General features: G+C 39.1%; 1 protein-coding gene across 4 annotated transcripts in view; it reads left to right on the top strand.

Moving 5' to 3' along the window:
• GRXCR1 (glutaredoxin and cysteine rich domain containing 1) overlaps window positions 1-11,441 on the top strand; it is a 296,334-nt gene extending 284,893 nt beyond the window's left edge. For 2 of the 4 annotated variants that reach the window (XR_015725511.1, XR_015725509.1), the window contains one exon: window positions 11,133-11,271. Coding sequence is in view for 1 of the 4 variants with exons in the window: in XM_045815995.2 (XP_045671951.1) it covers window positions 1,987-2,052; window positions 11,133-11,312 (246 nt within the window). In the remaining 3 variants the exon portion in view is untranslated. Of the gene's footprint in view, window positions 1-1,986; window positions 2,053-11,132 lie in introns of all 4 variants that reach the window. The other 2 variants (XR_015725510.1, XM_045815995.2) reach the window with 2 other exon arrangements.
• The last annotated feature ends 2,901 nt before the right edge of the window (window positions 11,442-14,342 follow it).

The raw sequence follows: 14,342 nt of genomic DNA, 5'->3' as shown, positions 1-14,342 counted from the left end.
GCACCAGACCGCAGGCGCATCTTGAAGAACAGTGACTAGCATGCATTTAGGTATATCGCTTCATCTGAGGAAAGCCTGTGTTTCTATTGAAACGTGGAAGCCACTCTTGTACTGTTGATGGTGCTGGAATTGGCTGAGGCAGGGCAAATTTCCTGTATTGATGGGTAATGAGAAAGTCCTTTCCTGGCCTATGCATTGTATTCTGAACAACTGACTGGGGCTCATTGACAGGCTGAGATAAGGAAACTGCTGGGAAGCAGATGCGCGATAGCTTCTCTGGGTACATTCATTTTGTTTGGGGTCATTGTGGTGCATGTGATTTCATTGAAGAAAAATGAGTCATATATTCTCCTTGCTGCTTCCGTTCATGGACCGGATTCCCCTGGGGCTTTTCCCATTTTAGCGCGTAGCTGACTCTTAAAAGAAATAGAATGCAGCAAAAGTAAAATATTACCAGTTATTGCTACGATTTAGAATTTCATGTTTTGTTTGGTGCTTTCGTTACCTCGGTTCCCACTGTAGGTGTGTCTCTTTTGTCCTCCTGGCCAAGCCACTCCCAAGCCAAAGAATATACCGTGCCTCGTAGAGCTACATATATCCTCCGTAGCCCTGAGTGTTCGTTCATCGTACTGTTCAGTACATCAAGTCGACATTTCGGATGGTGATTAAGGGGACATGAATTTTAGAAGATAAACTGAAGTAAAATAAAACCCAGAACGAAGGGCTCTTCTACACCAGTACAGAAATCGCCTACCCTGTCTTAGAAACCCCCCTTCAGCTGGAGTCCAGATCAAACGGCGCTAAGCTCGGTTTGTTGGAAAGCAGATCCTTTCCCCGTGTTAGGATTTGCTCACTCTCCCCTGCACCACCCACTTGACGCTTTTCTTTTCCATTCTACCTTGTGGCTTACTTTGTGGGGTGTTAACATAAAAATCTGTTGCAACCTTCTTAAGAATGAAGACCTTTTACATTTTTTAAGTGAGTCTTTGTGTTTTCCACCGTGCCTGGCACGAATTGAGTCCCAGAAGTATTTACTGTGTGATGCTATTTCTCCCTGTCTTGTTGATTAATCAGAAATTGATTCAGCACTTCTTCTGTGCCAGCAACTGTTACTCTGTGCCAGGGAGAGGTTGTGAACGAGGCATACATGGTCTCTGCCTTCGATCAGAAATCATTTCCTGCCTTCTCTATGCCTCTGCTTTGGGAAATTGAGTAGCAGAACGTAAGAGGCTGGACAGGAAAGGAGAAAGGGGTCTGTGAGTTTGTTGGAAAGTGCAGACATTGCCCCTGTTCCCATTTTCATGGTCAAGTTTTGGAGGTGAAAAACAAAGGCCCTGGAGCAAGTTCCCTGCTTGTGTTCAAATTCCCATTCTGCTTGCTTTCCACATGGCCTTGGAATTGTTGCTTCATCTCACTGAGGCTCACTTTGTGCTATTAAATAGAGTCTACCACTTCAAATCAGATGATGTTGGGTGCTTGGTTCATAACGTGTGCTTAGTTAGTATCAGTGGTTATTAATTTCATTATTACTATTAGCTGCTGCTATCTTTACATGCATGACTGTAAGAAGGGTCATGTCAGCACTGCTGTGAATAAGGTGGAGACAGCCCCGGCTGGGAATTTGCTCAATGGTTTCCTTTTCCAGATGGCAGAGCTGCCTTCGGGCTCTCTGAACAACTCTGAAGGGGACGGGTGTGCTAGAACCTTCCGTATTTGGACCTAATCTGAGAATCAGAGGCTTCCCGGCTCTTACCTCCCGCTGGCAGTCTTCCTTTTGCTCCCACTAAGCCTTACTAAATGGGAGAATATGTGAAGGGGATAAGAAATTTCCTCCCCTTTGGACTCCTGGTTGTAAGTTTACTTAGATCTGCGGAGAAGAATGGTGTTCAATATCTTGTGGGTTAAGCTCTCTCCTGGCTAGAACTTTATTTCCTCCAATACTAACAAAATGGATTTTCTTTCCCCCCCACCCTTTCTTGTTAATAGGGTGCTGAGAAAATTTTGTCAATGAATGAATCAGGAGAACTGCAAGACCTCTTAACCAAAATTGAGGTAATTGTGCTTTTAGCAACTTATTTTTAGTAATCAAAATGTTTAACACATTCTGATTTTAACTGAGTTTTCCTAATTGAATTTTCCCCCCATGTTCTTGCAAATATGGAACAGGATACATGTGGCAGCTCACATTTGATATCACCTGCCATTAGGTTTGCTCCAGCTGGAGTGACTTTGGTGTTAGCTTCTACGAACCTCATACTATTAGGTGAGGATTCCAGTCAACGTTATTAGAGCCTAATTCTTTGTAATAGAGACATTGATGAGGTGTTTCTGAATCAGGCAATTGTCTCGAAGCACATTAACAATTTTTCATTTAAAATATTTTTCCCATGGACCAGCTTATCATTTCTAAAGATTATAGAAAAATGGTTTCTCCAAAAGTGCATACTTTAATTTTGTTCCAATCTTTATAATTATAGCATCAGAACAGTTCTTGGTTCAAATATATAATGTATCAAATTAATATGGAACCAGGAAGCCTTCTGCTAAACTATTTTATCAGCCTGTTTCTATGGTAGGAAAGTCATGTATTTTCTTGCCCAAACTGGGACACTTTGAGAGTGAAAAGGGTGTATGAATAATTGTTCTGGGCCAGCACACATGAACCAGGACATTCCCAGGTGAATTGGGTGATATGGTCACCCAGTATCTATATGCTACTACCAGCTCTTCTTGCTTTAGAATCATGTCTGATTCTCTACCATTTTTTGTACTTCCCTTGAAAGAGAGAACTATTTGTGGCTTCTTCCTACCATTCCTTTGTGCAAGCTGTTTTCTCTGACTAGAATGTTCTTGGTCCAATTCCTCATTTCCTTCCACCATCTTTAAGACCCACGTAGAGTATCCCTTCTTCCCCAAATCAGTCCTGGTTCTCTCACCTTGGAATTTCTATAACCCTCTTTTTGTTGGATGCTTATCAAAGTTTTCTGACTTTTGTATTACTTTTCTTTGATCATTTGACTCATGTCCCAAATGAACTATGTGCTCCTTGGTTTTAGGAATCATGTCTTAGTCATATTGTGATCTTTCCCAAAGGACAAACACAATGAGGGCTGGTTCTCCATAGTCTGAAACTCCTCAGCTTGAAAATCTGTATGGATGGATTTATTTTTTTTCCCCTTTGTCCCTATGCTTGACTCCAACCCCTTGAAATTTGGCATATCTTTTTATTTAAATGATTTAACTTGGTTAATGTATATTATTATTTTCTGTGTACTTTTTAAATTTATGTGATGCTGTTATGTATTATACCTAATTTTGTTGCAAATTATTGTCACTAGGTACTATGTTTTTAAGGACTATCTATGTCACAATGTGAACATTTAATCCATTTCTTCTAAGTACTCCATAATGGAACTATTTTATATCTGTATTGTCCAACGTAGGAGCCACAAGCTACATACGGCTACTGAATGCTTTATAGCCACTATTATAGTGAATAATATGGCTAGTGTGACTGAGAAACTGAAATTTTAAATTTATTTACTTTTACTTGATTTAAAATTAAATTTAAATAGCCATCTGTGGCTAGTGGCTCCTGTTTTGGACAGTGCAGCTCCATGGTGACCATCCACTATTTTTTATCTACCTACTTTTCCACCGATGGATACCCAGATGTCCTTCAACACCCTTCTCAAACAGTGCTGCAGGAACAACCTTGAACATGTCCCCTTATATTTCTCTGGGAGTAGAAATTGTTTAAGCATACACTTAATTTTCCAGGGAGATTGATCTCCGTAATGGTTGCATCTTGCAAATAACACCCTCTTGTAGAGAAAAAAGTTTAGTGTGTTCCTATATTCTTTTGTTTGTTTGTTTCTGCATTCTTGACTATTTTACATTGTTCTCTAATGTACTGTTCTCTATTTTTTGTAGGGTAGTAGGTATAAAGATATATTGTCTTATTGTTCTAATTTACATTTTTCTAATTCCCACTGAGTTTGGATATCCCATTTATGCTTGTTAGATTTTAAATTTCTTGTGTAAATTGTGTATTCTTACACCTTACATGATAAATTCTTAGAATTGTCTTTTTTTTTCTTGGTTGGTTTTCAGAAACTCCTTCTGTGTTCTAAATATTAATTTTTTGTTTGTTTTAGTCATTGTCAATATGTCCTTTCCTTTTTTCAGTTTCTTTCATGATGTCCTTCACCGAGTAGAAATCCTCTGATAATAATCAAATGGATCATTCTTTGTCATAAAGAAGTAACCTTTCATCTTAAGGTCACATTGATGTTATCCTACATTCCTTTCTATTAACTTTATAACATTTCACATATAGGTCTTAATTCATATAGAATGCACTTTCATTTTCTCTTCTTTCTTTCTTTCCTTCTTTTTTTTTTTTTGTGAGTAAAGCGATAGAAGTTTATTAAGTGAAGATACAGAAAAAGCTCTCGGGAGTGAGAGGGGTCCCGACAGCGTTGCCCTTCATTTTCTCACTTACGATGAGATAGCTTCCCCAAATCACCTACTAAATAATCTACTATTTTTTGTATTGCTTTGTTGTGCCAATTTTATATCATAGTAAATCCCCATATATACTTGGGTCTTGGCTTGAGCTCTCTAGTCCGTTCTATTGTCAGTTCTTACTGTACCGATATCATATATTTTTATTTCTGTGGTTTAACAGCATCTTCTGGAGTCATATAGGGTAAACCTCTCTCATTACTCTTTTTAAAGATTGATGATTGGCTTAGCTGTTCATGGACTTTTATTCTTTGAGTCTATAATCCCTTAATTCAACTTGATTAACCCCGTCATGCTATATAAATATAACCTTTCTCTCTCAGCTCAAAGTGAACAGGAAAGAAGATTTTGTTCTTTTCATTAAGTCTGTCTCCATTCTACAGATGACATAAGTAAGGTGCAAATATTTAAGACAATTCTTGATGTTGAAAAGAATTGTATGCTACTGGGTTCTGCTGTTATAGTTGCTGTAAGGTGCTATAACTCTGTTGGGCTGCTTTTCCCATATAACAAAACTGGGAGAGACGTTGCGGCCATCCAAGAAAGCCCTAAACTCTGCCTGTGAAAGAGGCTAGGGCTTAAGGCACACTAACCTAGGTAAAGATACTGACCTTCAGGAGAGGCAATTGGAAGAGCCAAGAAAAGTGGGTAAGGGATGCAAGATTCAGGTCTAAACCTATCCCATTCTTCAGGTTGACTTTTGGCAGTGAAGTAAGAGTTAAATATTCATGAAGTTGGAAATATTGGAGGCTTAACTATGTAGCAAGCAATATTCTTGATGTTTTACATGTATTAAGTCATTGAAACCTCACAACAATTCTGCAAGTTGAGTTCTCTTATCCCCATTTTATTAACAAGGCAATGGAGGCACAGAAGATTAGATCAGTTGCTGAAGACCTTACATACAGTGTTTGATTCATGATTCTAATCACCTTGACTCCAAAGCCCATCGTCTTAAGCATGAATCTATTCTGCCATGCCTCTCAACTTAAGGCTGGGAAATCTAACCATACATGGCAGGACCCAGGGCTCAAGTAGACAGAGCATTAGATCCAGGGAACAGGCTAGATTTTAACTCTAGGCTCTGAAACTAGGGTTGGGGCATCTTGGAAGACAGATAAATTGGTGATAACTTTAGAGATCTTGCCAAGTTCTGGTTTGCTGTTAGTTGGTGCTACATGGTAGACGATGACTGTCCTGGTCCTTATAATTTAGGTCCTAGTTTTCAGTAGTTATTCCAAATGATGGTGAGGAAAGAGGCATAGCAGTTGCAGGACCATTAGAAATGGAGTCAGCAAGTAATTTCAAATTTCCCAGTCAAAGAATCTTAGCATACATCCAGCCCAAGTGAAAATTGCTCTGGGAAGCTGAGTGGGCCTGATTCATTAATGAAGATCGTCAGTGGACCTACCCGTGAGGAGCTTGGCCAAAGCCAGCAGAAGCAGGTGGAGTATAGCCATAGCTGGTATGGATACTTGGGCTCACTGGTGCTGGGTGCACCACATTTCCTGAGACGATTTTGCACAGGATCCTCCCAATACAGTAGGAGCTCTGTGTGGACACAAGATCCTTGTCTATTTTGTTCTATTCTCTCCTTCTAGTGCCTAGAACAGGGGTTGGCAAATAATAGACAATAAATCTTTGTTGAGCAAAAAGATGAATGAATCCTCTTTCATCCAAGGTTTCTTTTTTGAGAAGGCAAAGCAGTTAACTGATGAAAAAGGAGAGAAAAATCATTATTTTATGTAGGATAATGCTTGGGTGAGAAGGATGGAATGAAACACCATCTGAGTAAAATGTATTTATTTATATATTTATGTATTTCTTTATATGAATAAACAAGCTGGAGATTAGAAGCAAAGAAGTGTTTAAGGCTCCCCCTAAACAATAACCCTGATGGATAGCTGCTCCTGCCGGTGTCCACACAGAGAAAGCCAGGGGAGCCTTGAGATGTATTAGCAAACACCTGGTTATGGCAGACACTGAATTAAAGATTGCAGATGGTAGAGAAGCTCCACGCAAGCTTTTGCCTTGCTATTTTTTTTAAAGATGTGAACAAACATTCTTGTCATTTCTAATGAGATTGCCAACATAGTGTCCATTTCCTGTACTTTTTTCTTGTAAAATCTGACTCTCCCCTGAGGGCTGGACTACTTATTTATTGTTCATGAAGAACAGAGGTAAGATTTTCAGCTACACATGGAGGATGCTAGAAATGGCACAGGCCATTTTTACGGGGCATTGGAGCTGTCACAAACTGTCCCAACCCTCCCCGGGGAAGCATAGTTCTGGATGATCTCCCCTCCCACGGGGGGGGGGGGGGGGGGCGTGGCATATTCACAGCGCAGAGCGGCACAGCGCCACCTGTCTGCCTCTCTCTGAAATCTGAACATCTTTTAAGCAGGTTTGTAGCAGTCCATCACCCTAGGTTCAAGGACCAGACTCATATATTTAGACTTACACATTTAGGATAGTAAGCTGCAGATTTCCTCTGTGTCTGCGTTTTGTTCAGTGGCTTCTTTCTCAAGTCTGCAAATGGAGGATGCCTGAAACTCTGATTATCAGGAAAGATTGTGTCTATTAGCAGCTTGATCAGACAGAGAGAGGTGTTTAGCAGGCACTCAGCAAGGATTTGCTGAATTAAATTGAATATAGTTTTAAAACAAAATACATAGAGGTAAATTGTCCAGAGATGATTACATGCCAAGTGTGCACTCTTTGACAATTTGTTATATGGATAAGTTTGCTTCATAGACGATCTGGATGATGAGGTTTATGGTTACAGGAACTCAGATAAATGACTTCCTCTTCACTGGACTACTTAAAGAGTCTTTCAAGCTCTACTAGAATAGGAATAGATAATCTGAGTTTAAAAATAATAAATACATTCATTTCCTAATCTTGAGGAAGACACTGAAAGCCTTTGATGGTTCTATATTAGATAAGGGGAAAAGCTCTTTATATTTCTGAATTTGAGTTTGTGCCACAAAGGAAATCTATCTGACAGCCATTCATAAGCTCCATCCTTTTACCCTTGTCCCCTTGGTCCTTTGTTAGAGACTCCGGAGTTCTTCTGTGCTTCAGTTCGGATGACTGCAGTATGGAGCAGACTCAGTCAAAGACCTAAGGGTGGGGCTGAGAGCTACTATGAAGTGAACAGGAAAGTGTCTGGTTCCCTGCTTTATCCCCAGTGCCTTGTACAGTGCCTGGCAAGTAGGCACTCAATATTTGTGGAATGGATGAATACATGGACGTGTCTCACCTGCTGAGTATCTGTTAGTTTAAAGTCTCTCACCAAGTACATGTGAACAGAAATAGGCAAAAAGGGAGATAACGTCTCCCTCCTTTTTTCTTGAATTCCACCCCAAAGAGACATGCCTCTACCCAAACCACTATTCAAAGGAGGGCCATTCTGTAGACTCAGCCCTCTGTGTGCTATTCTCATCCGGGTCTGCATGGCTTCTCGCTTTGCTGGGCTACAGGGCACGGAAGAGCTAATTCCTTCAAGTTCAGTGTTTCTGCAATAAACCTCTTCATTGAAAGTGGAAGTCTGTTTTGTTGCTATGAATAGTGACTATTGCTAACTTCGGTTATTCCTTCTTCCTCCTCCCTAGAACATTGTCCCTATTTAGGGGACTTTTCTAGCTCTTTCAACATCTGTCCTGGAGGCAGAACTGTCTACTTAGCTGCATCTAATACATCGAATCCAAGCCGGTTCTTTCTCTTTGTTGAAACTCTTCTAAGTTGGAACCACAGCCTAACACAAGTATAACTTTATAATAAAAGTACTCTCTGAAGGAGACCGCTAGAAATAACTGAATTATTTATTTTTATTAGAAGAACAAATGGAGTAGATTGTGCTGGATGACTTAACAGGAATGAGATTCCTGGAGGCTAATGGAGCAGTGGGAGCTCCAGACCTGATCACCCCCACCCCCACTTCTATTTCAGTCACGGCACTTATCATTTTAACTCTTTTTGGTGTGGGGATCCCATGTAATATGTTATTGGACATGAGCATGGATGTAAATAAAGGTTAAAAACTATAAAGAAAGACCGTGGGATTTGCTGTTTTTTGTTGTTTTACTTAAATTCTAGTTAGTTAGCATACAGTGTAATATTAGTTTCAGGTGTACAATATAGTGATTCAACACTTCCATACATCACCTGGTGCTCCTCACAGCAAGTGTGCTCCTTAATCCCCATCACCCATTTAATCCATCACCCGCCCACCTCCCCTCTGATAACCATGTTTGTTCTCTGTAGTTAAGAGTGTGTTTCTTGGTTTGCTTCTCTTCTCCCCCCCCCCAGTGATCATTTGTTTTGCTTCTTAAATTCCACATATGAGTGAAATCATGTGGTTTTATCTTTCTCTGACTGACTTGTTTCGCTTGGTATAATACTCTCTGGCTCCATCCACGTCACTGCAAATGGCAAGGTTTCATTCTTTTGGATGGCTGAGTAATATTGCATTGCATGTATCTGCCACATCTTCTTTATCCATTCAAGTATCAAGGGACACTTGGGCTGTTTCCATAGTTTGGCAATATTTGAGACATACCTATATAAAAATTGATTTGTAATCTATCTGAAATACAAATTAACTGGGCATCTCATAGTTTTAATTGCAAAATTTGATGACCCTATTCCACTTGGAACCCAGACCTAGTTAAAATCCAGCACTAATGGGTGAAGTCCTGGACTCAGAGGCCCTGCAGTTCCTTTCTCCAGGACCTAGGCCAGCCCAGCATCTGTTCTGACCAGTCAGGGCTCTTACTGTACAAGTCATTATATATTTTTAATATAAACTCCTAGCATAGCTCTAGTCAATGTCAAGGACCTATCTTTTATCATATTCTTTCTAAAATTTAATAAGAACACCATTATTTACTAATTCTCCTATAATTTGCTTTTAAACTACCTTCATTTCCTATCACTAGGTTTGTTTTTACTCAAAGCCGTTGGGTTTTTTCTAAAGACTTCGTAATATTATGTAAAATTATAAATTCACTATACCATGTTTTGGTCAATTCTTACATAAAGGAATGACAAAACCCACCTACAAAGTAACTAGATTGCTATACACACTCAATCTAACCTTTGGGGAAGTTTTGAATCTATAATCTTGGTAAAGTTCCTTGTTTGTTTCATTCAGCTTGCCAGCCACTACTTTCCATCAAAGTGATTCTGTGCCACTAAAAATGAGATATCACATGGATTTTGCCTTCTTGATATAATAGCTAAGTCAAACTGTGATTGCCAGTGAACTTTGCTATAGAGAGAGAATGTATATCTGAAAAGGAGTCTGGGAACATACAGATTTTCAGGCAATCATGCCCTTCATGTTTGTTCCCCAAAGTACGTTCCTTAAGGTACTAATTGTGAGAGAATTAGAGTTGTTTCCTGGGAGGAGGGTTATCACAGCTGTATGCGCTGGGGAAATGGTGGGTTACACCCTGTTAGTCAGGTTCCTTTTCCTTTGGGTGCTTTGGAGACTTTAGTATGTAGGGTTGTGAGTCTCTGGAGAACAGCCATACATGTGTGTGTGTAAAGTATGTTTGAGTGTATTTCTGCGTGTGCGTATAGAAACATATTTCCCAATCTTATTTTTGCAATTATTCTCTTCACAAAGCCAAGCCTTCAAACATGGCTGCAGACTCCTATTTTGCAAGTCAGAAGCTTGGTCTTAATTCACGTTTCTCTTTGTATTCCCTCTGTAATGACTCCTTCCTAATCTCCCCGCGGCTGATGGATGCCACTCGTGGACTCCGGCAAAGGATATGTGCTCAAAGAAGCAAATAGGAATGTGTGTGAATAATTTTCAAAATATTAGCCTCAACACTCCACATAGTTATCTCCATTCCAGTAGGAAGGTATTTGTCTTTACGTGAGGTAGAACGGCGGATAGCCGTTGTGGGAAGTTTTATGGACTTAGATAAATGTCTTAAGATTTCAATGCCTATTTCCTTAAATATAAAATGAGGGCAAAGATGCCTGAGTTATCTGCTTTGCAGTAGAAGGTGTCTGTATGTGTAAAGGATGGGGTGAGGGAAGATTCTATACAATACAGCATTTGAAAGTGCTTTTAAAAAAACAAAGCATTATTCCAATGTGCAATACAACGATAAATCTTCAGTTGATCTTGGCTCCTCCACTCTTCAGCTTTTAGTTTTCTGATTTTCCAGGCTCACTATTAGTGATACTCTTCTATAAACAAAGATATAAAACTGTTAAGAGATACTACAGGGAAAGCTACAGTACCTTCCTCTAATGCGAATAACCATTTCCTGAATAGCTTGGTTTGTAGATATGTGTTTTCATATGATAGATTTCCTGGGATATGGATGCCTTTAACCTAAAATGCACCAGCCTTCACAAACCAAGGTTGTGCTATTGATGGCCATCAATGGCATGATAAGGAAAACTTCAGCGAGCTTTCCCCCTAGGTCTGATGTGCATAAATGGTCTGTGATTTCAAGTCCACCGTCATATTATGCCAATATTATTTTACGACCATCCACAATACGGAATGACAGGGAGGCTGATTGAGTTGTTCACGCTAACGCATTTTCTGTCCTCTCTTGTCCCCCTGCCGCCCTCTACAGAGAGTGCAGCATCCACATGAGTGTCCCTCCTGTGGAGGCTTTGGCTTTCTTCCGTGCTCCGTCTGCCACGGGAGCAAGATGTCAGTGTTTCGAAACTGCTTTACAGACTCTTTCAAAGCTTTGAAGTGTACTGCCTGCAACGAGAACGGTCTTCAGCGCTGTAAGAGCTGTGCTGGTTAGGTGGACCTCCCACCCGCGGGGCCACCTCATTTTATTAACCAAAGTCAGTAGTATGGTTTATACTTTTTTTTTAAAGGTCATGTTTATGGACTGATCAATAAACTTTATGACAATTGCCTTTGTTTTGAATTTTTGCTGTGGCCATTTTCATTGATTTATTAAATAAATGTTTGTTTCACAACGATGTGCCATGCCCTGTGCTAGACCCTGGTTTCTACTTGAAATTAATGGAGCACCCAGGAGCATTCCAGGATATCCAAACTCTGATTTGTTAAATGTGTTTGATTTTCTGAAGAGATGACAAAATATATCTAATGGTGCCTATTGCAGTGTCACCCTTTTGTCTAGAAAGAGTTAATCCAACTCCCGAGATGCATAATGCATTTCTATGTATCTCAGCTACAGAGAGGAAGAGGGCTCTGGACAGTGGAAAGGAATATGATCATATTTTTTTTAAATATTTGCTTTGTGCTGTTGTCACTGAAAGCCCTCCAAAAAGGTACTGTCGTATTTTTGAGCTGGACATAGTTTGAACACATAGGCAATGTTAGCAAAGTAGACAAAAAGAAATTTTGTAATAATTATTGGTTGATGCCTACCTGTACGTGTGTCTGTATCCTGATGGAGTCCCTTATGAATGACTGTAATAAATCATTGCTCAATATTTGTGAAAAGGTAATCAAAACATTTTACACTTTGGCATTGTAAAAAGCTATACAGCTTTACCGAGTACTTTCTTATCAGTGAGGCAGGGTATAAGGTATGGTTTCTATTCTCATGCAGCTTACACTCTAAGAAGGAAGAAAGTATTAAATAAGTATCAGCAAGATGAATCTTATATGTAACAAATAGTACAGTGTGCTATGGGAATTATAGCATGAGAACCAACCTAGATATGTTAGAAATGGTAAGAAAAGGCTTTGTTGAGCAACTGATGTTTCAACTCCTGCATGAAGGATAATTGGAAACAAGTTAGCCACAGAGCAAGGGTGATTGTGCTTCAGGTAAAGGAATAATGTATGTGGAGACCCAGAGGTCAGAGAAAGACTGTATGTTTGAGGAACTGTAAGAAATCCAATATGGGGAGTGACAATTAGTAATAGTAGAACAGTTTATAGCAGGCTAAGCCTCCTACTAATAACACATTTATTTTGAACAAAGTAATGAAAAATAAACAATTGTTGAAGGCGTTGGAAAACAACTACAACCAGAAAGAAACTGGAAGGGATTCAATCACAGGAAGAAAGAAAACAAACAAAATGAATCTACATTTGTCCAGCTTTTATCCTCTGAGAACACTTCTCAGTTTGCACAGAATATAGCTCACAAAGAAAGTGCAAACTTATCAGATTAAAGAAATAAATATTGACGTTTGGGGTTGCAGGATGCCTGGAACTGAATGGAAAATTCTAAAAAATGAGAGAACCAAATGGATGGAGCCACCAAATCTGCTTATTAATTCCACTTAAATCCTGGGCTGATTCCTAACTTACCTATGCAGAGTAATATTCTGGGACCAGTTTCAATGTGTGGGGGTTTTCCCCACACCACCAAGCAATTCTCTGTCACCATCTGGGGGTCCTACAGTTCAACTCAATTCTGACACTGTCTACCGGGAGATAGTGTCAGATCCCATAGGTTAAGGGCTGAGTCCCACAAGACGGCCCACCCATCATTGCCACTTCAGATGTCTATCAAAAGTCTAAGTTGTCACCTGTGCTTCTAATCAACCAGCTAGAGATACGAGGTTCCAAAGACCCCCAATCTGGGTTTGATTAGAGAACTCAGAGAACATCTTACCTACCAGATTACCAGTTAAGGCTGTCACTCAGGAACAGCCAGATGGAAGAGACGTATAGGGTGAGGTGTGGGGAAAGGAACTTCCATGCCCTCTCCAAACATGTCACTCTCCCAGCATCACCACCAACTCAGAAGCTGTCCTAAATTCTAAGGGTTTTAGCTCTGTGCCAGAAAAGGGCACAAAGACCAAATATGTATTTATTATAAATCACAATATCACCCAGAGGAAAGAAATAGCTGAGAGACCAGAGAGTTGAGCAGAGATTCCAACAGCTGCTCATACTGCAAAGTCAGAGTTTGGAGTTCAAGTGGTAAACACAATGAATGTTTCCTTAAAATCTCTGAAAAGCCCCATATTTAGAATTAAGGCCAAGGATTAAGGGCTTTATTGTAAACCTAAGGGAAAAAACAAAACACCCTTGCCTTTAGAAGACCAAAAACAAAACTTGCATGGTATCATGGTATCTTTAGCTGCTTGCTAGAGCAAAACTCAACACTTGAACTGAAAAAGAAAGGAACTCACTGAGTATAAAAATCTATAGCTAACATTATACTTAATGGTAAAAATATTAAATATTTTTCCCCTAAGATCAATAAGAGTACATAAATGTCCACTTTTATCACTTCTATTCAATATTATGATGAAGGTCCTATCCAGTGAAACAGACAAGGAAAAAAAAAGATCACAAAGATTGGGAAAAAATAAAGCTCATTATTTATAAATACCATGACTGGAATGTAGAAAATCCAAAGAAATCTACAAATTACTGAACTTCAGAGTGAAGTTAAAATTGTTGGATTTGAGGTCATTTTGTAAAAATTAGGAATACAATGCACAAGTAAACAATTAGAATATAAAATTAATACAATTTATAATGTTATCAGCAATCTTTGGATGGAATACATTTTACAAAATATGTGTAAGATTTCTACATTTAATACTACAGTGTAAATTTTGCTGAAAAATTATGGAACCCAAATACATGAGGAAACATACCACGTTTTGGTTTGGAAGATGACATTTTAAAGATATCTATAGTTTCAATGCAGTCTCAACTAAAATCCACCAGACTTTTTGTAAAGTTTGACCAATAATTTTAGATTTATATAAAAATGCAAACAATCTAGAATATTCAAGAAAATGTTTTATGGGTAGAATAAAATAAACAAATAGACCAGTGAAATTGAATAAAGAATGGAGAAATAGACATACACAATAAGGTCAATTGA

Source organism: Ursus americanus, chromosome 8, assembly GCF_024610735.1.
Source record: "Ursus americanus isolate L20-20 chromosome 8, mUrsAme1.1.p, whole genome shotgun sequence".
Taxonomy (NCBI): Eukaryota; Metazoa; Chordata; class Mammalia; order Carnivora; family Ursidae; genus Ursus; species Ursus americanus.
The sequence above is the reverse complement of the archived record's forward strand: the minus strand, read 5'-3'. Positions and strand labels throughout refer to the sequence as shown.